General features: G+C 53.3%; 2 protein-coding genes across 3 annotated transcripts; one reads left to right on the forward strand and one right to left on the reverse strand.

The window, feature by feature from the left end:
* The first annotated feature begins 82 nt into the window (after positions 1-82).
* PHYHD1 (phytanoyl-CoA dioxygenase domain containing 1) lies at positions 83-16,493 on the forward strand. 2 transcript variants are annotated; one of them, XM_013058660.1, is made up of 11 exons: positions 83-2,965; positions 7,456-7,614; positions 10,225-10,306; positions 10,449-10,496; positions 11,950-12,005; positions 12,092-12,154; positions 12,998-13,019; positions 14,694-14,822; positions 14,921-15,037; positions 15,842-15,968; positions 16,058-16,493. In XM_013058660.1, the coding sequence occupies exons 1-11, from the start codon at positions 2,933-2,935 to the stop codon at positions 16,101-16,103; spliced, it is 882 nt and encodes a 293-aa protein (XP_012914114.1). In that variant the 5' UTR covers positions 83-2,932; the 3' UTR covers positions 16,104-16,493. The 2 variants fall into 2 exon arrangements, with proteins under 2 accessions (XP_012914114.1, XP_044938491.1); XM_045082556.1 differs by lacking the exon at positions 83-2,965 and adding an exon at positions 7,018-7,307.
* Positions 16,494-19,218: 2,725 nt separating this feature from the next.
* DOLK (dolichol kinase) lies at positions 19,219-21,307 on the reverse strand. Its single transcript, XM_004757144.3, has one exon. The coding sequence runs from the start codon at positions 20,980-20,982 to the stop codon at positions 19,366-19,368; it is 1,617 nt and encodes a 538-aa protein (XP_004757201.1). The 5' UTR covers positions 20,983-21,307; the 3' UTR covers positions 19,219-19,365.
* Between the last annotated feature and the right edge of the window lie 34 nt (positions 21,308-21,341).

Raw genomic sequence — 21,341 nt, forward strand, 5'->3', positions numbered from 1 at the left:
TTGGAGGTCTCCGTGTCATGGGGGGGAACCTTCCCTCAGCTCTTTGGGTCCCACTGGACTCTGAGGACTAGTTTGTTGAGTGGCTGCTGCCGGGCACCTAGAAGCAGGTGCCCCTCTCCCTGTCCCTTGGAGGCCGCTCCTGGGTGTGGGCTGGACAGAGCCTGATACAGGTCAGGTGAGGCCTGGGCCTGGGGTCTTGCCTCCAGCCTGGTCACCTGGAGTTTGGGCCTTCATGAGCTTTGATGGGAGGGAGGCCACGAGGGGAGGGGGACACTGGGGTGGGAGCCAGTAGTCTCCAGTCTTGTCCCTGCTCTGTTATTCCCTGCATGAAGTTGGGGCAACCCCTTCCCTCCCACAGCCTCCAGAACCCCATCTGTGCAATGGGCATTTCCACTCTGTGCTCTCATAGGTCCCTTGTAATTCCCAACAGCCATTCCCCCGGGTTCCGCAGAGGTGGGCCCGCCGAGAGTCACTGTGGGAGAGCCAGCTCCTGGCCCCTTTGGGAGCCTGCTGAATGTGCTGGGGTCAAGGACAGAGGCTCAGGGAGATGGGTGGAGCTGCCTTCAAATCATAGCTCGGCCACAATTTCCTCGTTTGTAACATCAGGCTAGTATATGCAACCTTGCAGGACTGTTCTGAGGCTTACCTGATGATGACTTGGTAGTGGGGCTGGCTTTCAGTGCCCAGTAACTGGTCAGTCTTCCACCTGGACCAGTGAGGTTTGCGGTGGGCTGACCTGGGGACCCAGGGGCAGGGGGCTTTTGGCGAAGAAGAAAGGCCAATCCCCTCTGAGACCCTCCTGTCCGGTCTGGTACCCCCTTACCGACTCCCACTCCCCCACCCAGTCTTGGGGCCACCCTGCGTGTTGGACCTGGAGCTGGTTAGCTCTTGGAAAAAACAAACAAACAAACAAAACAAAACAATGCAAACCCACCTCCCAAAGCCTGACCTGGATGTATGAGCAAATCTTGGAGGCCCAGCCCCTCCTCCTCCCGTCTGAGCCCCCCTGCGGGCTGTCCCCTCCAAACTTCAATAGTGTAGTCATTGCACAGATGACAACAGCAGTTTGGACAACGGGGAAGCTCAAAATAAGAACTACCCTCATATTTCGCCCAGAACAGTCCCCCCAGCTAACTTCTGGTGAACAGCTAGCTGATGGGCACTTTTCAGTGAGTCCCGGGCCCTGTGCCGAATCTCTTTATCGGCAGGTAAGTATTCCTCTTCCTCCTTACGAGAGGTTATCCCCAAACTACAGATGGGGAAAACAAGGCCCAGGTCTGGACTCAAACCCAGTCTGCCTCATGAAGCCTCCACTATAAGCTGTTGGTGGGGACTCCCAGGGGAGCTGCTGGCCCGTGGGATGGGGACCCTTGCTGTGCCCCTGACACATGGCGGGGGTCCCTGTAGTGGACAGCTGCGTCAGATGAGGCCAGGACAGCTGGGAATGGGCCTTGCCTCAAGTGAGCTGAGTCTCATAGAAGACAAACTATGCCTGCCTTCCTCACCCAGCCGCACTCTTCAGAACCTCTTCCCCATTCTCAGGAACCTGGCCACCCCTCTCCCTAGCCTTTGGGAATTGGGACCGAGCAGTCACTCCCAGTGCGGTGGCCCAGAAAACATGACTTGACTTGGGGCCAAGGCTCCTAAAGGCTGAGCTCATGTCCCCACACTTACTCCCAAGACATTCTGTCCCTTCGCCATTCAGAAAAATGTCATTTCGGGGAGGGCCAATGACCAGTTTTCAGGAGCTACAGCCAGAATGGCCCTGCTGGGCAGGCCATGGCGGCTGTAGTCCTGGCTGGTGGATTTGAGACACCCAACATCTTGGGCTGGGGAACAGGAACATGGTTTAACCCCTCATTCTGGAGACCCAGGTTCCCGGTTGTATCCCCTTCCTCTTTCTTCCTTTCTTTGTTTTTGTTTTTGTTTAGGCTTATTTACCTAAGTAATCTCTGCACCCTTTGTGGGGTCTGAACTCAGGGCCCAGAGGCAAGAGTCACGTGCTTTTCCAACTGAGCCAACTAGGTGCCCCCAGCCCCTTCCCTTCTCTAAGATTTCCCTTTATCTGCTGTCTTCCTCTGAGCTGTAAGCTGACCCTTCCATCTTTCCCTAATCCTCCCAAGACGGACAGAGTTTCCGGGGATCAGAGCTGGGAGGGGCCCAGACAATTCTCTGAAGACCTTTTACACCTCTGGAACGCAAAGCCACTTGCCCCAGTCCGACCTGTCTGATGTGCAAGCCCCCCAGGCCCACCCTGTGTCCCCCCCACCCCACACTGATGCTGGTGGCCTGGGGATTTTCTAATCCACACATGAAGTCCAGAGAGAGGCTGACATTCCTGCTTGCTTCAGCAGTACATATGCTAAGAAACAGACAGGGGCTGACATTTGTCAGAGGTCACAGTGAGTCCTGGTGCCTAGGATCAGGGATCCTTGGGCCTCCCCAGCTTCTTCGCACTGACACCCCTCGAATACAATTTCTAGGCACCTGGTAAGCAGCCAGAAGGGGGCGGTTTCTGCAAAGCAACTGGGAGGGAGCCATTAAAAACCACGAAGGAGATTGGAAAGGGCTAATCCTAGATTAACTAGGGGGATGGACCCAGGGTATTGGGCTGGGGCAGAGGCAAGGGCCCCATCCAGGTACAGAAGTGACTTGGGGTGGGGGGGGACAGTGTGTGCTTGGGGGAAGGATTGGGGGTTGGGATTGGGCTTCCTCTGGGTGGGAAAGGGTTAAGTCCTCCTCTGTGCTTGGGGGAAGGATTGGGGGTTGGGATTGGGCTTCCTCTGGGTGGGAAAGGGTTAAGTCCTCCTCTGTCTCCCAGGCTCCAGCACTTTGCACCCGTCGCCCCCATTAGGCACTTCCAAACTGCTTAATTTGTACTTTCTCCTCTCCGGCCTCCGGCAACAGCAGCGGCACCCAGAGCCTCAACCTCATGTCCTGCCTGAATCCCTCGCAGCTCCAGAAGGTAGGGCCATGTGGGGTGGGGGTCTCTCCGACTTCTAGTAGACCCTGGAAACTCAACCCCACCCTCTGCCATTTTTTTTTAAATTTATGTATGTATGTATGTATGTATGTGACAGAGATCACAAGTAGGCAGAGAGGCAGGCAGAGAGAGAGGAGGGGAAGCAGGCTCCCTGCTGAGCAGAGAGCCCGATGCGGGGCTTGATCCCAGGACCCTGGGATCATGACCTGAGCTGAAGGCAGAGGCTTTACCCCACTGAGCCACCCAGGCGCCCCTGCCATTTTTCAAAAGATGAAACAAACCCAGAGTAGTCAGTGTCCAACCACCGAGTGACGGAAACTGTAATAAAGAGTAAAGATCAGGGGCATCTGGGTGGCTCAGCCTTTGGCTCTGCTCATGATCTCGGTGTCCTGGAATCCAGCCCTGCCTCAGGCTCCCTGCTCAGCGGGGAGTCTGCTTCTCCGTCTGGTTCCCCGCCCTGCTCTTGATCTGGCACACTCGCGCAACTCTCTCTCTCTCTCAAATACATAAATAAAATCTTAAAAGATCAGGCAGCCTAGGAGTGGTTCCTGATTGCGAGGAGAGAAGCGGGAGGAAGGCAGGCGAAGCTGGGGCGGAGGGGGGGGGGCAGGGCCCGGAGTGGGGGCGGGGTGAGGAGAAGGCGGAAGGCCCCGCCCCGCCCTGAGCCCTTGGAGGGCCGCAAAGTCCCACCTGCGGTCAAACACGAAAAGCTAATGCTTGGGAATTAGAGTGACGCAGACTTAAAAAACGTGTCGCTCGTTTATTCCTGACGACGAGAGGAAAATGCTGAAAAATACAGAAAGTCTCAAAGAAGAAAATGAAAAACCACCCATAATTTCCAACCCCAAGACTTAGTATTTTGGTAGACATCTTTTTTTAAAAATTATTAACCTTTTTTTTAAAGTTCCCATATAATGTATTATTTGTTTCAGGGGACTGAACAACTTTAAAACTTTAAAAGTTTCAGAGTACAGGTCTGTGATTCATCAGTCTTACACAATTCACAGCACTCCCCATAGCACATGCCCTCCCCAATCTCCAGAACCCAGCCACCCCATCCCTACCACCTCCCTTGCCTCCAGCAACCCACAGTTTGTTTCCTGGGATTAAGAGTCTCTTATGCTTGTCTCCTCTCTGGTTTCATTTTCCCCTCCCCTCCCCTAGAATCTTCTTTCTTGTTTCTCAAATCCCTCATATCAGTGAGATTATATGATAATTGCCTTTTTCTGATTGACTTATTTTGCTAGCATAATACCCTCTAGTTCCACCCACACTGTTGCAAAGGGCAAGATTTCATTTTTGATGGCTGCATAGTAATCCTGTGAGTGTGTGTGTGTACGCACCACATCTTCTTTATCCATTCATCTGTTGATGGACATCTGGGCTCTTTCCATAGTGTGGCTATTGTGGACATTGCTGCTATAAACATTCAGGTGCATGTGCCCCTTTGGATCCCTACATTTGGATCTTTGGGGTAACTACCCAGTAGTGCGATTGACAGCCCTAGAAACTTTAAAAGTCGATCATAATAGCTACTTCTTATGAGAGCTTGCCCACCGTTTTTTTAATGTTTTTTTCTTTTTTTAAAAAAAAGATTTTATTTATTTATTTGACAGAGATCACAAGTAGGCAGAGAGGGGGAAGGGAAGCAGGCTCCCCGCTGAGCAGAGAGCCAATTCAGGGCTGGATCCCAGGACCCTGGGATCATGACCTGAGCCGAAGGCAGAGGCTTTAACCCACTGAACCACCCAGGCACCACTATTTTATGTTTTAAAAAGATTATTTACTTATTTATTTGAGAGAGAAAGAGTGAGCAGAAAGGGCAGAAAGAGAGGAAGAAACAAACTGTCACTGTGCAGAGAGCCTGATGCAGGGCTCAATCCCAGGACCCTGGAATCATGAACTGAGCCGAAGGCAGAGGCCTTAACCCACTGAGCCACGCAGGCGCCCCTACTTCGTTTTTTTTTTTTTTTTAAGCTGCTTTTTTCTTTTCCTTTTAAGACTTTGTCAGAGAGAGAGAGAGAGCACAAGCAGGGGGAGCAGCAGGCAGAGCAGGCAGAGGGAGAAGCAGGCTCCCCGCTGAGCAGGCAGCTTGATGCAGGACTGGATCCCAGGACCCTGGTATCATGACTTGAGCCGATGGCAGACATTTAACCACCTGAGCCACCCAGGCGGCCCCCACTTTTTTTCCATCCCCCAGTGTATCAAGCACACATGTCCATGTCAGTAAATATTTTTCTGCCACATGATTCTTGTCAGCTGTGCTGAGTTCCACATAGAACATACTTTGTTGAATGATTCTCCTCGTGCTGAGCACTTAGGTTGTTTCTGATTTATTGCTCTTGTTCAACTAGCCTCAGTGGAGACCCCATCAGTATATCTTTGCCGCCCTATTTGCTGAGCTCCCAACTTCTTATTTCCGAAAGTTCTCGCCGGAGTGTGTCTGCTGGGTCAGAGTTGGCTGTGGGTGACCCAGTTCCCAAGGAAGAAGTGTTCAGCTCGATACTGATGTGAAGATTAAGTATCTTTAAAAAAAAAAAAAAAGATTTTGGGGGGCACCTGGGTGCCTCAGTCATTAAGCGTCTGCCTTCAGCTCAGGTCATGATCCCAGGATCCTGGGATGGAGCCCCGCATCAGGCTCCCTGCTCAGCGGGAAGCCTGCTTCTTCCTCTCCCACTCCCCCTGCTTGTGTTCCTGCTGTCACTGTCTCTGTCAAATAAATAAAATAAAATAAAAAAAAATAAGGATTTAATTTATTTATTAAAGAGATAGAGAGAGAGAGCAAGCATAAGCAGGGGGAGGGGCAGAAGGGAGAAGCAGACTCCCCACGGAGCAGGGAGCCTGACAGCAGGGCTCAACCCCAGGACCCTGAGATCATGACTTGAGCTGAAGGCAGACGCCCAACCCACTGAGCCACCCCGGCGCCCCGAGGATTAAGGCTCTATCACACACAGCTGTCCAGAGACCAAAGGGCCCACAGTGGGTGGGTAGGAATGTCCCAGATTCCCACATGTGGCAGCCAGAGCTGGGCATCATGGGGGAGAAAGGGAAGGGGTGGGGGAGGGCTGTCAGCAGTTGGAAATCGGGTACTTCACAGGGGGGTCAGGAGGTGACGTCCAACGCTGAGATCTTACGAGGGTCTGCCGGCAAGCAGACCCACCTCTCAACAGCTGCAGAGTAAGAGGTCTGGAGGCAAATGAGAATAAGCTCACTGCTTTAACCTCCCCCGCCCCCAACCCTGGCTGTCTTAGTACAAAGCCCATTTCCTTGCCTGGCCTGCCCCCCTGCACCCCACTCCACTCACCCCCTGTCCCCCCTTCTGCCTCCACCGTCACTTTGCTCCATCTGGCCCCTCCCATGCTCATGTACTTCACCCGTCCTGCTCCCTTAGTCTGGAAAGTTCATCCTTGTCTCTCCCACTCCCATTACCCTGCTGGTCCCTTTATTGATTGATTGATTGATTGATTTAATAAAAGACTTTATTTATTTATTTGACAGAGAGAGAGAGATCACAAGCAGATAGAGAGGCAGAGCAGAGAGAGAGGGGAAGCAGGCTCCCTGCTGAGCAGAGAGCCCGACACGGGACTCGATCCCAGGACCCTGGGATCATGACCTGAGCCGAAGGCAGAGGCTTTAACCCACTGAGCCCCCCAGGTGCCCCCCTTTATTTATTTATTTTTTAATTTGAGTCACTTTTTTTTCTTTTCTTTTCTTTTGAAATTTTATTTATTTATTTGACAGACAGAGATCACAAGTAGGCAGAGAGGCAGGCAGAGAGAGGAAGGGAAGCAGGCTGCCCGCTGAGCAGAGAGCCCAATGTGGGGCTCGATCCCAGGACCCTGGGATCATGACCTGAGCCGAAGGCAGAGGACTTAACCCACTGAGCCACCCAGGCACCCCTGCTGGTCCCCTTTAAATGTCACCTTCTCAGAGCTGCTCCCCTGAGACTCCTCTGTCTCCCTGCTGAGCAGAGAACCCGATGCAGGGCTCAATCTCAGGACCCTGAGATCATGACCCAAGCCAAAGGCAGAGGCTTAACTCCCTGAGCCACCCAGGCGCCCTTTGTTTGATGTCAGCCTCCGTTGCTAGACTGTAAGCTCCAGGACGCCAGGCTTCCTCATTACTGTAGCTCCAGCTCCTAAAACTGTGCTGGTACACAGTAGATGCTCAATAAATTTTAGCTGACTAAATGAATAAGGTTGTATTACCCTGTGCCTCAAAGCCCACTGGAGGGGAGGGATGGTGACACTTCCCCTTCCGCCTTGCTTCATTCAAGCAACTACTATTGGTTGCTCCCCACTGGGTCCCAGATGCCGTGCCTCCGGTAGGGGTGTGTTGTGGGGGGAGACCAAGCAATGAACAGGACACTTGGTCCTGTCCTCCGGCACACTTGGGTTTCAGGGACGGGTCAGGTCAGTCCTCACAGAGAGCATTGGAGAGGGGGGAAGCCTGAGTTTTCTCCTCACCTTCAGTTTCAGGAGGATGGATTCCTGGTGCTGGAAGGATTTTTCTCGGCTGATGAATGTGCCGTCATGCAACAGAGGATTGGCAAGCTAGTGGCTGACATGGATGTCCCTGTCCACTGCCGCATAGAATTTTCTACCCGGGAAGAGGGGCAGCTGAGAACCAAAGTAAGTGTCTGTGGCAGGTGAGAATCTGCGGCAGGGATCTGGTCTTTGAAAGGGAGGGGAGGGGGCTCAGGCCCCAGGCAGAGAAGCAGCCTGGGACGGAGGCCCCCAAAGCCCATGGGCTCATTCTGATAAGAGATGGAGCCCTGAGCCCTCCCTGAGCCAGGCTCAGTGCCTTGTCTGCGTATTTCCTCGCTCCTCACTGTGGATTTATAAGGTCAGTATTATTACCCCTGTTTGACAGCTGGGGCAAATGAGGCCTGGCTCACTGGCCCCACACCGCGTGGTCAGTAAATTGATAGAATGAGGATTTGAACCCCGATCGTCTGTTCGCTGCTCTGCCGAACTTCCTCAGTGGTTCTCCTGCTACAAGGGCCTCTTCTGTGGCCAGCAGCCCGGAATGAGCCAAGTGACTCTGATGAACACCACCGCCCCTCCCCCAGCCTTACCCCTCAGGGAGGCTAGAAACCCAGCTTCTCCACCCCCACCCCTCGTGACTTAATAGGACTCAATATAGTTTGAGAAGGGTAAGTTGAGACTCGGGGGTTCTCCCACACAGTTCACTTAACCCTTTGGGAGCCTGTCTGTGGGGGCGCCTGGGTGGCTCAGTCATTGCATGTCTGCCTTGGGCTCAGGTCATGATCCCAGGGCTCCCGGATCGAGCCCCGCATTGGGCTCTCTGCTCAGCAAGGAGCCTGCTTCCTCCCTCTCACTCTCTCAAATAAATACAATCATAAACATAAAGAAAAGAAAAAAGGATCCTGTTTGTGGTGTGGCCCCGGAGCCAAAACTGTGGTCCTAGCTGCGCAACACGGCTCCTTCACGCTGAGGAGCTCCTGCCATCTGGTGGGTGTAAAGGGAATTACAATGTCCTGAAGACTGGGAACCCAAAGAAGCTGAGTGGGGGGCACTGTTCAGCAGGACTAAGGGTTACAGAGTAATTTCCTCTGGCCTCACCCCCGCCTTTTAGGTGGGGACAGCAGAAATGGGGGTCCAGTGCCTAGAGACAGGTCACTCAAGGCCCCATGGAGTGAGGGTGCCAATCTTGTGCCCTCCTAGCTACCTTCTGAGAATATTCCAGAGACCAGTGAAGGGTTGGAGGGAGGATGGGAGAATAAAATGTATGTATCTTGGTTTATAATGCTTGCAAAGAGCTCAGCACAGTGCTGTATTCAGTAAACCCTCAATATTCACCACTGATATTAAGACTTAGAAATGGGGGGGGCTGCTTGACTCAGTTGTTGAGCATCTGCTTTTGGCTCAGGTCCTGGTCCTGGGGTCCTGGGATCAAGCCTGGCATTGGGCTCCCTGATTGGCAGGAAGCCTGCTTCTCCCTCGCCCACTCCCCCTGCTTGTGTTCCCCTCTCTTGCTGTGTCTTTTTTTTTTTTTTTAAGATTTTATTTATTTACTTGAGAGAGAGAGACAGTGAGAGAGAGCATGAGCGAGGAGAAGGTCAGAGGGAGAAGCAGACTCCCCATGGAGCTGGGAGCCCGATGCGGGACTCGATCCCGGGACTCCAGGATCATGACCTGAGCCGAAGGCAGTCGTCCAACCAACTGAGCCACCCAGGCGTCCCTCACTGTGTCTTTATCACATAAATAAAATCTTAAAAAAAAAAAAAAAAAAGACTTTGAAATAGGCATTAGGAGGAAAAAGATCAGAGGTGTCTGGGTGGCTCAGCCAGTTAAGCGTCTGACCTCGGCTCAGATCCTGATCTTAGGGTCCTGACTTCAGGGTCCTGGATTGAGCCTTGTGTCAGGCTCCCTGCTTGTCCTTCTGTTCACCCCCCACCCATGGGCATGTGTACACACTCTCCCTCTTTCAAATAAATGACAAAATTTTAAAAGATTTTATTTATTTATTTGACAGAGAGAGACACAGCGATGAGTAATAGTTAATATTCATCATTTAGCCAGGCTCTGGCTGAGTGTTTTCTGTTTCGCCACAGCAGTAGCAGTACGATGATGATAAAAGCAGATACTCATGTAGCACTCACCACGTTCCAAGGACTGTACTAGCACTTCATGTACACTAATTCATAATCGCTGCAACACCCGACAGGATACCTTTAGTCATATCTATATTTTACGAGGAAACTAAGCCCAGAGAGGTTCAGCAAGTTGAGTTGTGGTCACACAGCAACTCCTTGGCAGGGCTGGGATTTGAACCCAAGTATTCTAGCTCCACGGTCTGTGCTCTCAACTACTGTAAGATTCAGCCTCTGTCCGAAGCCTCCATCAATCCTGACGAGGTCAGTTCAATGATTATTTCCCTTTACAGATGAGGAAACAGGCGTGGAGTGATAACAGGTGACCCAAGGCTACTTGGGAACTGCGCCTGTTGGACTACGGTGCCTAGACTCAGAATCACACTGTATTGAGCATAAGAATCATGTGACTTACTAAGTGGTTTCCAAGAAATTTTATGCTGGGGCTTCCTAGTATGCTTCCAGGCACAGGCACTGGGGGTTCCTGTTCACTGTGCCTCAGTAGATGAGTTTGAGAACTTACTTCTGGGCGGTTGGGAAGCATGAGAATCCTCTTGCCTCTTGGCCAGCCCCAGCTCTGACCCTGTGATGCTCTCTCAGTCCGTCTGATATCCCCTCTCCCCAGGGCCAGGGTGACAAAGACTATTTCTTGAGCAGTGGTGACAAGATTCGCTACTTCTTTGAGAAAGATGTTTTCGACGAGAAAGGTTCGGAGCTGGGGCCCCTGGGGTGTGGGAAGGGCTAGACTGGGGTATCTCCCCCCAGGGCTGAGGGCTCCCCACCGAGGCCAGTTGCCCAGCGGAAGGTGGACTCCAGCTCTTTTGTCTTTACCTGTTCCTTGTGCTACAGGAAATTTCCTGGTCCCTCCGGAGAAATCCATCAATAAAATTGGCCACGGTAAGCAGGTGCCTGGGGGCAAGAAAACAGGGAAGCTGAGGCCCGAAGAGCCCTGGGGCCTAACCCAAGGCCCACTGTAAGAGTTAGTGGCCCAGCAAATGGCACTTCTGGCTTCAGCTCACACTTTGGGCCTGCTGCTCTGGCCTTATGATGCTAACCCTAGATGCTACCAACATAGCCCTGGGAGAGGAGCCAGCTGAATCCCCGTGCAGATGATCCAAACCTCAGGCCTGGGGCGCTCCTGGCCCTTACTGCTTTCTGGAGCCTCCTTCAGGAGTACCTAACATGTTGGCATGGTCCCTATTCTGAGACCCCAGATGAAGCTAGGATGTCTTCTTTTTTTTTTGTTCCCCCAGGATCATATATTATAATTTATTTTGCAGACCGCTTTTTTTTTTTAAAGATTTTATTTATTTAGAGAGAGAGAGAAAGAGATTTTATTTATTTAGAAGGAGGAGGGGGAGAGGGAGAGAGAGAATCTCAAGCAGACTTCCCATTGAGCGTGAATGGCATCGTGGCTGTGGGGGGGGGCAGAGTGGGAGACCTCGATCCCAGGACCCTGAGATCACGACCTGAGTCAAAATCAAGAGTCAGGCACTCCATCGACTGAGCCACCAGGCGCCCCCACTCGTTTTTAAACTTGAAGTTACATCATACTAGTAGAAAGAATTTTTGTAAAAAATTCTTTGTTAAATCTTTGTAAAAAGAATTGTGGTAAAATATATATAATATAAAATTTGCCATCCTAACCATTTTGAAGTATAAATTCAGTGGCAATAAGTATATCCAACCATCATTTCTAAAGTTTTATTTATTTATTTTACTATTTTTAAAAAATATTTTATTTTATTTATTTGACAGAGAGAGACACCGCGAGAGAGGGAACACAAGCAGGGGGAGTGGGAGAGGGAGAAGCAGGCTCCCTGCTGAGCAGGGAGCCCAAGGCAGGGCTCCATTCCAGGACTCTGGGATCGTGATCCGAGCCGGAGGCAGATGTTTAACCGATTGAGCCCCCCAGGTGCCCCCTATCCCTTGCTTTTTGTAACAACAACAATAGTTAAGAGACGACCAGACCAGGCATGTGTTAGCCCTTCGAGTCTTGGGGCAGCCTGAGAGGCAGGACTGGTCTTCCGGTTCTGCGGTACAGAGGAGAAACTGAGGCTCATAGGAGATGAAAATGGTCACTTGAAGCATCACAGAGTAAGTGGCAGGACCGAGACCGCTACCAAGTTACAGATCCCTTTGAATCGGGTCTGGATTGAGGTTTCCAGATGGCTGCAAGGCCGAGAATCAGGCTGGGGCCCGATCTCTCCGTTATGAGCCGGCAGAAAGCTCCATGAGTACAAACAGGTGAGAAGCCATAGTAAGGCCCCTGTCTGGGTGCTCAGGGCCAGGCTCAGGGGGACGCACGAGGGCAGAGGGGCTGGCCCGTCAGCCTGCCTCTGTCCTGCAGCTCTGCATGCCTATGACCCTGTCTTCAGGAGTGTCACACACTCCCCCAAGGTGCAGGTGAGTGAGGGTGTGGGCGAGGGTGGGGGGGTGGCCCAGGTGTGAGTGTGGGCAGGCTGGAAGTCTGACCTCTGTCCCGTTTCCAGGCCTTGGCCAAAAGTCTGGGCTTACAGATGCCGGTCATCGTGCAGAGCATGTACATCTTCAAGGTGAGCTCCCTGTCGTCCCCAGGCCTCAGTTTATCCTCTGTAATATGGGCAGAGTACTCATACTAAGCCCCTCCTTACCATGGGCCAAAAGCTGCCTCCCTGAGGAATTCCTAAGTTGCAAGGAGAACATGGGAAATCTGTCTCCTCGGGGTAAGGCGCCTTGCACTTAGTAGGTGCTCAGTTAAAATTTGGTGGCAGGAAGGAGGGGGCCCCCCAGGACTCTCCCCCGCCTTTTTTTTTTTTTTTTTTTTTTTTAGATTTTATGTATTTATTTGACAGAGACAGAGGGAGAACAAGCAGGAGGATTGGCAGGCTGAGGGAGAGGGAGAAGCAGGCTCCCTGTTGAGCAGGGAACCCAATGCAGGACTCAATTCTAGGACCCTGGGATCATGACCTGAGCTGAAGGCAGACACTTAACCGACTGAGCCACCCAGGCATTCCTCCCTTCTCCCTTCTTTTGCTATTGAAATGCTCTGCTCCCAGCTTCAAGGCCTAGCTCACTGCCACCTGCTCTAAGCCGACTTCCAGTTTTGCCTTGGGAAGAAAGGGACCCATCTCTGATCCTGGGGCTGAGTGGCTTAACTTCAAGCCTCGGCCCTGGCCTCTCTTGCCACCCCTCACTTCTGCCTTTGCTCTCAGGAGGCGTGCATGTGTTCGGACTCGGAGCACCCTGTGGGCAGGGTGGTTTTTCTCTCTGCCGCCCTCCTGGGCCTGGCACACGGTGGGACTCCATAGCTGGGTGCTGGCGTGGAATCCTTAGAGGCAAACGCATCCAGGACTTAGAGTGGTCCCTGCTCCAACCCACTGTCCTCTGGCCTCACCGGCCCTTCTTCTTTCTTGCAGCAACCTCACTTTGGTGGCGAAGGTGAGCTGAGAACAGGCCATGGGGTCCAGCAAGGGTCACGGTGGGACATCTGGGGCATCAGGGGTTGTCAGGTCTCTGGAGGGAGGGATGGCACTTGCTGAGATGTCCATGGGCAAGAGCCTGGGCCAGGAAGGAGAAGCTACCTTTTGTTCCTTTTTGGAGCTGTCTATTGGGAGGGTGTTCTGGAGTCCTTGGCATAGTGGTTCTCGAACCTGGCAGCACCTCCTAGCTGGTTAAAATAGATTCTGGGGCCCCAGTCCCTGAGCTCTTGAGTCAGTAGGGTTGCAAGAACCTGTAAACATGTATTTTTCTTTTTTAAAGATTTATTTATTTGAGAGGGAGAGAGAAAAAAACACACATGAGTGGAAGGATGAGCAAAGGGGGGGGGAGAGAGAGAGAGAGACAGAGAAACAGATTCCTGCTGATTGTGGAGTCCCACTTAGCGCCGGATCTCCGGCCCCCCAAGATCATGAGCTGAAATTAAGAGTCAAATGCTCAACTGACTGAGCTACCCAGGTGCCCCATGAACCTGTATTTTTAACAAGTTCCCTGGAGGACTGATTTAACAGAGAAATTGCTGTTGTAATTTCAAACCCCCTGGATGCACAGATCCCTTTTATAGCCTCCCTCGTGGGTGATTATCTACTTCTGCTTAAATACCTCCCATGACACAGGCTCAGCCCCTCAGAGCCAGACCTTTCCTTCATTGCATGAGCCCAAGTTGGCCGCCTTGGGACTGCCCACTTCTTCCTACCGTGCAGCCCAAGGACAGTCTCCCGAAGGGATGAGCAGCCCCTCCCTGAGTTTAGCAACCCCACCTCCTTTGGTCTTCCTCCAAATGCTGCGGAGTGCCCGCTGTTAGGACACCTTCCTCTGGACACTGTCTGTGTGGATCGTTCAAGTTTGGGGCTTGGAAAACACACAGTTTCCTGGGAAGGAGGGAAAGGAGGCTAGCATTCGTGGCCTGAAGTCCCTTGTTCAGTGGTCTTCCGTCCTGGCTGGGCCCCAGCATCACGGGGAGGGGGTTGAGATGTGGATGGGGCAGTCGCACACCCTCGTCTCTTTCCGTACTGCCCAGTCTTACGCCACCCGGTGGACCCTCTGGTGGCTGGAGGTGCTTGTTCTGGTTCAGGACGGTGCCTTTAGTTGCCTGGCTGGAATCAAACCACAGCAGCCACTTTTTAGTGATTACAGTGTTGGGCCCGGTACTGAACACTTTTCACACGCTGTGTTGTGGGGGCCTCCAGCCACCCTAGGAGGTAGGTTACTGCCGAGGCCACTTCACCATTTAGGAAAGGGAAGGTGTTTTGTTTTGTTTTGTTTTTTAAAGATTTTATTTATTTATCTGACAGAGAGAAATCACAAGTAGGCAGAGAGGCAGGCAGAGAGAGAGAGGAGGAAGCAGGCTCCCTGCTGAGCCGAGAGCCCGGATGCGGGACTCGATCCCAGGACCCTGAGATCATGACCTGAGCCAAAGGCAGCGGCTTAACCCACTGAGCCACCCAGGCCCCCCAGGAAAGGGAAGTTTTGAGAGGTTACATCTCGTGCCCCGAGTCTCCAGGCCGGGAAGCGGTGTGTTTCCTACTGACCCCGGAAGGCTCTGAGAGCACCAGGGAGTGGGGAACAAGGCCAAGGTGAGGTGGGCTAAGTTCCTCATGCCCAGTCCTGTTGCAGTCGACCCTCACCAGGACTCCACCTTCCTGCACACGGAGCCGCTGGGCCGGCTGCTGGGCCTGTGGATAGCGCTGGAGAATGCCACTCTGGAGAACGGCTGCCTCTGGTTCATCCCAGGCTCCCATACCGGTAAGGACACCTGTCTCGCCCTGCCCACTTGTATCCTACCCTCCCTGGCAGAGAGACCCGGGTAAAAGAGAGGCTGAAGACTCCACCTTGTCTTGCAGGTGGGGTGTCAAGGAGGCTGGTACGGACCAGTGATGGCTCGAAGCCTGACGTCAGCTTCCTCGGGTCAGAGCCTGTCCGGGATGCCAGCCTCTTTGTGCCCACCCCAGCGCGGAGAGGTAGGCGGGATGCAGAGGGCAGGGAGGCGGGCCCCAAGGCTGTGCCTGTGGCTCTGTGCTTGCTCGGAACGCCCAGCTCCCCGGAGGGCCGTGAAGTCACAGACTGGGAGGTGGGGCTGGATGGGCTCTGGGAAAGTGAAGGCCGCACCATTACCTGGAAGGCCTCCCGGATCAGGCTAGAATCCAGACTCTGCTGTCTCTTCGGCCAAATGACTGAAACTTTCTGAGCCTCAGTCTTCCCGAACGTAAAGCGGGGAAGTCAGTGAGATGGACGATGTACAGAAGATGGGGCACAACGCAGATGCTGAACCAATGCTGGCCGTTTCTTTTAGAACAGGGCAACCTGATGTCCAGTTGGCCTTTTTTTTTTTTTTTTAAAGATTTTATTTATTTTTGAGAGAGAGTGAGACAGAGGGAGAAGCAACTCCTGGCTGAGCAGGGAGCCCAATGTGGGAAGCCCAAGGACCCTGGGATCATGACTCGAGCCAAAGGCAGATGCTTAACCACGGAGCCGCCCAATCGCCCTCCGGCCCAGCTTTTGATAGCGAAGTCCCAGCTGCCGGGCACAATATAGACACTTGGGCCTGGTTCCACAAACACCGCAGAAGGGGAATGCCCTTGCCAAGGCTTGCCAAGGGCACAGGTCACAGCAGAAGGGACTTGGTCCCAGGGGGACCTCCGGCCAGCAGCACAGCCTCTGACCCTGGGGCAGGCCCCTGAGCTCTCCAGGATGGGAATGGGAGGGGGGAGGGTCCTTTGTCCCTCCCTGCCAAGTGTTCTCCTGACTTGCTGCATTCCTGCCAGGGGACCTCGTCCTAATTCACGGGGAAGTGGTACACAAGAGTGAGAAGAACCTCTCCGACCGCTCACGCCACGCCTATACTTTCCACCTCATGGAGAGCTTGGGCACTGTCTGGAGCCCGGAGAACTGGTAGGTGGCAGGGGGTGTGTGCGCATGCCCTGGACAGGCTCCTGAAGAGGTCCTGGAGGCTGGGAGCAAGGTCATCTCTCTCTCCGCAGGCTCCAGCCCTCAGCTGAGCTGCCTTTTCCCCCACTGTACACCTGAGCGCCCTCTCCGGGCTGGGCCTGGCCCCTCTAGGGGAAGCTGTGGGCCCCACGTACCAGCGCCTCGCCAGCTGCCCAGCTGCCAAGGGGAAGTCGAATCTGTCCCCCTGCGCTTTCTTCCTGCCAGGGTCTGTGCCCCTCAGCCCTGCAGACAGAAGGGCAGGAGGTAGCCAGCAGGCAGCAGGAGCCCCCGGTGGGATGGTTGGCTTTCGGGAGACCTCCCTCTCTCTGCCTCTCTCTTGCCCCACCCCAGCCTCCCCCAGGGGAGGCAGCCTTTCACCATGAAAGCATTCTGGCCACTTCTCTGCTAGCTTCCCACTGTTCTCTCCTCTCAGATGCAATTCAGATTAATATGGTACAAGACATACAATAAAACCAACTTCTGGATTCAGCTTCTTGACCCTTCTTTTTCCCAAGCTGCCTTGCTTTCGAGATGAGAGCCCTGCTGAAACTTTTCCCCGGTGTCCTAGCCCTGCCTGGTGAGGTCTGCACGATTTTAATAACACAGTGGGCGTTTGCCGTGCCAAGAGCTTTAAGTGTGTTGTCACACTGCATCCTCACACCTCCCGGTGAGGATCTTATCATCTGGGTTTACAGACGGAGAAGGTGACACATGGTGTGGGAAGTCTCAGTGACCTGTTCCTGTCCTGGGGCTGTTCAGATTAGCGACTCAGCCAGCGCTTCTAACCTTTGCTCCCCAGTACTCCTTGCTCAGGGAGGAGAAAAAACCAGGGCTGGGAATAGAGTCCCAGATTCTGGCCCTGGCTTTGTGACAGACTTGTTTTCTGGTCCCAGGCCAAGACCTTCTTTTTTTTTTTTAAAGATTTTATTTATTTATTTGTCAGAGATAGAGGGGGAGAGAGCGAGTGAGCACAGGCAGACAGAGAGGCAGGCAGAGGCAGAGGGAGAAGCAGGCTCCCTGCTGAGCAAGGAGCCCGATATGGGACTCGATCCCAGGGCGCCGGGATCATGACCCGAGCCGAAGGCAGCTGCTTAACCACCTGAGCCACCCAGGCGTCCCCTATTTTTTTTTTTAAAGATTTTTATTTATCCTTTTGATAGATAGACCACAAACAGGCAGAGCCAGAGGCAGAGGGAGAGGAGAAGCGGACTCCCCGAGGAGTAGAGCCCAATGTGGGACTCAATCCCAGGATCCTGGGATCATGACCCAAGCCTAAGGCAGACGCTTAACTGACTGAGTGACTCTTCTCTCTGGGCCCGCTTTGCCACCTGTACCATCAAGGGGCCAGAGAAGGCCTCCATGGCCCAGACCTTCTGTAGGGGCAACGTGGTTGACATTCAAGATCTGCACAGCCGGGGTTTGGCCCAAAGGTTACAAAATGGGACTGCAGGGGTGCCCGGGTGGCTCAGTTGGTTAAGCGTCTGCCTTTGGCTCAAGTCATGATCCCATGGTTCTGGGATCGAATCCCCCATCGGGCTCCCTATTCAGCAGGCATTCTGCTTCTTCCTCTCCCTCCCCCCCTGCTCGTGCTCCTTCTCGCTCACTCTCTCTCAAATAAATAAATAAAATCTTCAGAAACAAACAAGCAAACTGGGGCTGCAGATGTGTTTTGTCTGGGGCCCATATTTAAAAAAAAAAAAAAAAACAAACGAAAAAAACAAAAAACATTTTAAGTTGGGAGGTTTCACATGACAGCGCACGTTTCTAAGCTTCCATGAATGAGCAGGTTAGCAACTCTGGGCCTACGGCTGAGCGTGGTGTTGCCCGGCCAGAGCAGCCTCCTTGGAGGCTCTTATGCTCCTCGCTTCCCACGTCCCCAATCCTCTGCATTGCCTGCCTGGCCTCAGCAGTCATATGAATTTGTGACCTTGATTTTCAGTCCCTGCTCTGTTTGTGGGTAAACTGAGGCCCAGAGGACAGAGCCCTTCCCCACAGCCCACCCAGGGAATCAGTGAGGCAAAGCTCTCCCTTGGCATTTTGCTGCCTCTTTTAGCAAGGAGAAAGCAGCCAGAGAGAAGGGAAGGGTTTCTTAAGTCTTCTGTAAACCCCAAAGGAATATCTTAATAGGTTCTTCTGAGGGACAGGGCTTGGCAGTGATCCCTAGAGCTCTGCTCCTGGCTTCTGGCCTTGGTGGGCCAAAGTTCTCATGTCTTCCATCTAGGCTCCTTCCTGTTAGGTTGTATAAGAAGGAGAGAACCTTGTCAGGCAACTCCCTATGCTATCTTCCCACTGATGTGAAATGCTCCATGCACTCGGCAAATGTCCACTGGGCTCTCGCCACAATGTAGGGCTCTGCTGGCATTGGGGGATACGGTGGAGAATGGGGCAGCCCTGGACTCTGCCCTCACAGAGAGCAAGGATAGAGCCTGGGCCCCACAGTAGAGCCATTCTCAGTAAACCCCGCCAGTCCCTGGTCTCTAATTTCTTACCAAGAGAAGAAACACAGATTTGGGCATAACTGGAGTGTGAGAGGCTCTCAGGAGGAACCCCTTGCTAAGGACCCTGTGCCATCCAGCCTGGCCTTCAACAGCACCGCTCAGCTAGACAGCAGAGGTCTTGAGGTCAGGAGTGGAGTTGGCTGAAACAGGAAGTCAGCCCAGGCCAGATACCCTTCCTCCAGTCTTTCCACATGTGCAAAAGACAATCTCACCTCTCCCCTTCAGCCCAACAGGGAGAAAGCACATGCACTTTCCTCTTGGGTTCTCTTCCAAATGTAGTCAAGAGAGTAAGGTCATGCTGGTCTCCAAGCACAACCCATAAAAACTCTTGGCTTACCTGGCTTTTTGCTGACATGAGGGCTGGCCTTGGCTAGTAATGACCCTTTTCCTTATTATTTGTTCCTTATGCACGGGCTGCGGGCCAGACCCTTCACACACCTCACCTCCCTAGCTCCTCACCTGTGAGGTGCGGCCTCTTACTACTCCCGTCTTGCAGACAGCAGAATTGAGGCCCAGAGTGGGTAAGCAACTCACACAGTTAAATAGTGACTCCAGAACCTGAGGTGGTGATCATTACACTCCACTGCCTCCAGGGTCCCCCCTACACCCCCGAGGATTGCAAAATGGAAGGGGGGAATCCTACACCACACTCAGGTTCTTTGTGTTGTTGTGCTCCCTTTTTTTCTTTTTATATATCAGCAAAAACTAAAACCAGGAGAGCTTTGATTTTTATTTTGAATCTGAATCAACTGAAAAATCAAATCTGCTTCTCACCCCTTGGTGCTTCATGCCCAAGGGGCTGGCTGCTGTGGGGACCATTCATCCTCCCCATGTCCGTTTCCTCCATCACTACAGCTCAGCAGCTAGGCCATCAGCAATATCAGGAGGTAGAGAGGCAAGAGGAGATTGTCTATCTGCGTAGTGTACGCTTCTAGGAGGGACACGATGCTGATAGAGCCCAAAATCCAAGCATAACTGTAGTTTAGGTCCACTCCACTGTCAAAGATTAAAATCAGAGCTACAGAAATGATCTGGGCAAATATAGAGGTCATGGTCCCCTCAAAAGTCTTTTTGGTTCCAGGCCAGTGGATTTCCCCCATGGTGCTGCCAAAGATGGAGGCCACAGTGTCGCCCACACCCACAGCCAGGACCCCTGCATAGGGTACTAGGGCCCTTGCTCCCCCCAAGCTGCCCTTCTGTGTGCAGGGTCTGGGCACTAGCCAGATGGGAAGAGACATGCCCAGGAGCAGGTAAATGTGTGTCAGGATGAGTGGTCCACTGTCTCGTTCATCTAGGAAAAGGGACAGGAGGCTCCTCAGAGTGTGGCCCAGGGGCTTGATGCGGAAATAGCGCACGTACTCCAGGAAGATGAAGACTGCCAGACATATGGTGGCAGCTACATAGAGCAGTGTCCGGTCAAAGATGATACCCGGGATGTAGGTGGCCACCACAATGAAGTGGAAATACTTTCGGGTAATGGTGGGGGCCTGGTGCTTCTTGGACTCAGAAGATGACCGCTTGGCATTCTGGTAAAGTACCACCAGGCAGGCTAAAATGGCCAGCAGAGACCAGTAGACTAGGAGGTAGACGCGGGTCTCTGTCTGGAAGAGGAACTGTAGAAGCCAGAGCAGGGGGTTCTTGCGGATGAGCCGGTGCAGCCAGGGGAGGACCACGCCAAGGCCCAGCACACAGGTCATGAGGTGGAAGAAGATGGAGGAAGCCCAGGTACCTGAGTCCATGAAGACAAAGAGGGTGCTGAAGAAGATGCCCACCAGCACCATCCCGACCACTACCACCAGCAGGAAGAAATCCACTGGGTCTCCCTGGCTTTCCACCACAGTCAGAGAGCGCTTGATGAGCTGGTTGAGCATAAAGCTGATGCCACCCAAAACAAGCAGTGCCTCCCCAGGGGTAAAGCAGCGGGGCAGCAGGTACAGCAGGATCATGTTGAGGTAGACGAAGATCAGCAGGACCTCCAGGACCTCGATCACCTCGCCCACACTGAGTGAGTGCTTCATGATATAAATGATGACACCTCCAGCCAAGCCTGAGATGACACAAGTGTTGGTGGGCACTGGGCGAGTGATGCCCAGGGCCAACACCGAAGAGAAGAGGGCCACTGCCATGCCAGTAGCTGCCACCACAATTCCAAAGCGCTCAAAGTATGGGTTCCCCACAGACTGGCAACGCTCCTTCATGACCAGTCCCAGCAAAGGCATGACCATTGATGCCGGCAGCAGACCACTGTTGGCGGACATGCGGAACTGGAAGACAGCGCTTCCCTGCTGTAGCAGCCGGTCCCACTTGTACTGGACGTAGAAAGCCTGCACTGCGAGAGCCACGGCGCACCACGAGTATCGGTCCCACACGGTTGCGTGGATGCTTAGCACCACTGCGAACACTACTGCTGACTCCGCCAGCACCGACCCGCTCAGCGGAGCCCCGGTCGCCGACGCCGGGGGAGCGTGCACTCGAGTCATGTCTCTTGACCTGGAGCCCCGGAGAAACCGGGGTGACTAGCGATGCCTTGGCCTCTGGGTCCCTCGAGCTCTGCCAAGCCTACAGCGGCAGTTTCACACAGCCAGCACCTTCTCTTATCGTTCTCCAGCTGGGAGGAGGGAAGCTCCACTGTAGGCAAGCCACTTTCTGAGGCTTCGGAACTGGCGCTCAGATATGCTCCGCCGCCTCGCACCTAGGACGTAGACGTTGCCACTCCGCTGCTCCCTTCACAGCCCCGGCAGCTCTCGCCCCGCGGTCCCCACCTCTCTGGGCGTCGCCATCTTGGCCTCGCCCGCCGTCACGTGACGAGAAGCCCTCCCCTCACAGCCCGGCCGGAGGC

This window comes from Mustela putorius, unplaced genomic scaffold, assembly GCF_011764305.1.
Source record: "Mustela putorius furo isolate JIRA1106 unplaced genomic scaffold, ASM1176430v1.1 tig00000596_pilon_pilon_pilon, whole genome shotgun sequence".
Lineage (NCBI taxonomy): Eukaryota > Metazoa > Chordata > Mammalia > Carnivora > Mustelidae > Mustela > Mustela putorius.

Excerpts from the sequence above, each read along its gene's own strand:
- PHYHD1 (XM_013058660.1), top strand. The coding sequence starts at position 2,933 with ATGTCCTGCCTGAATCCCTCGCAGCTCCAGAAG. Across the intron at positions 10,307-10,448 it reads AGATGTTTTCGACGAGAAAG|GAAATTTCCTGGTCCCTCCG; the intron begins GTTCGGAGCTGG and ends CTTGTGCTACAG. Across the intron at positions 15,969-16,057 it reads GTCTGGAGCCCGGAGAACTG|GCTCCAGCCCTCAGCTGAGC; the intron begins GTAGGTGGCAGG and ends CTCTCTCCGCAG.
- DOLK (XM_004757144.3), bottom strand. The coding sequence starts at position 20,982 with ATGACTCGAGTGCACGCTCCCCCGGCGTCGGCGACCGGGGCTCCGCTG.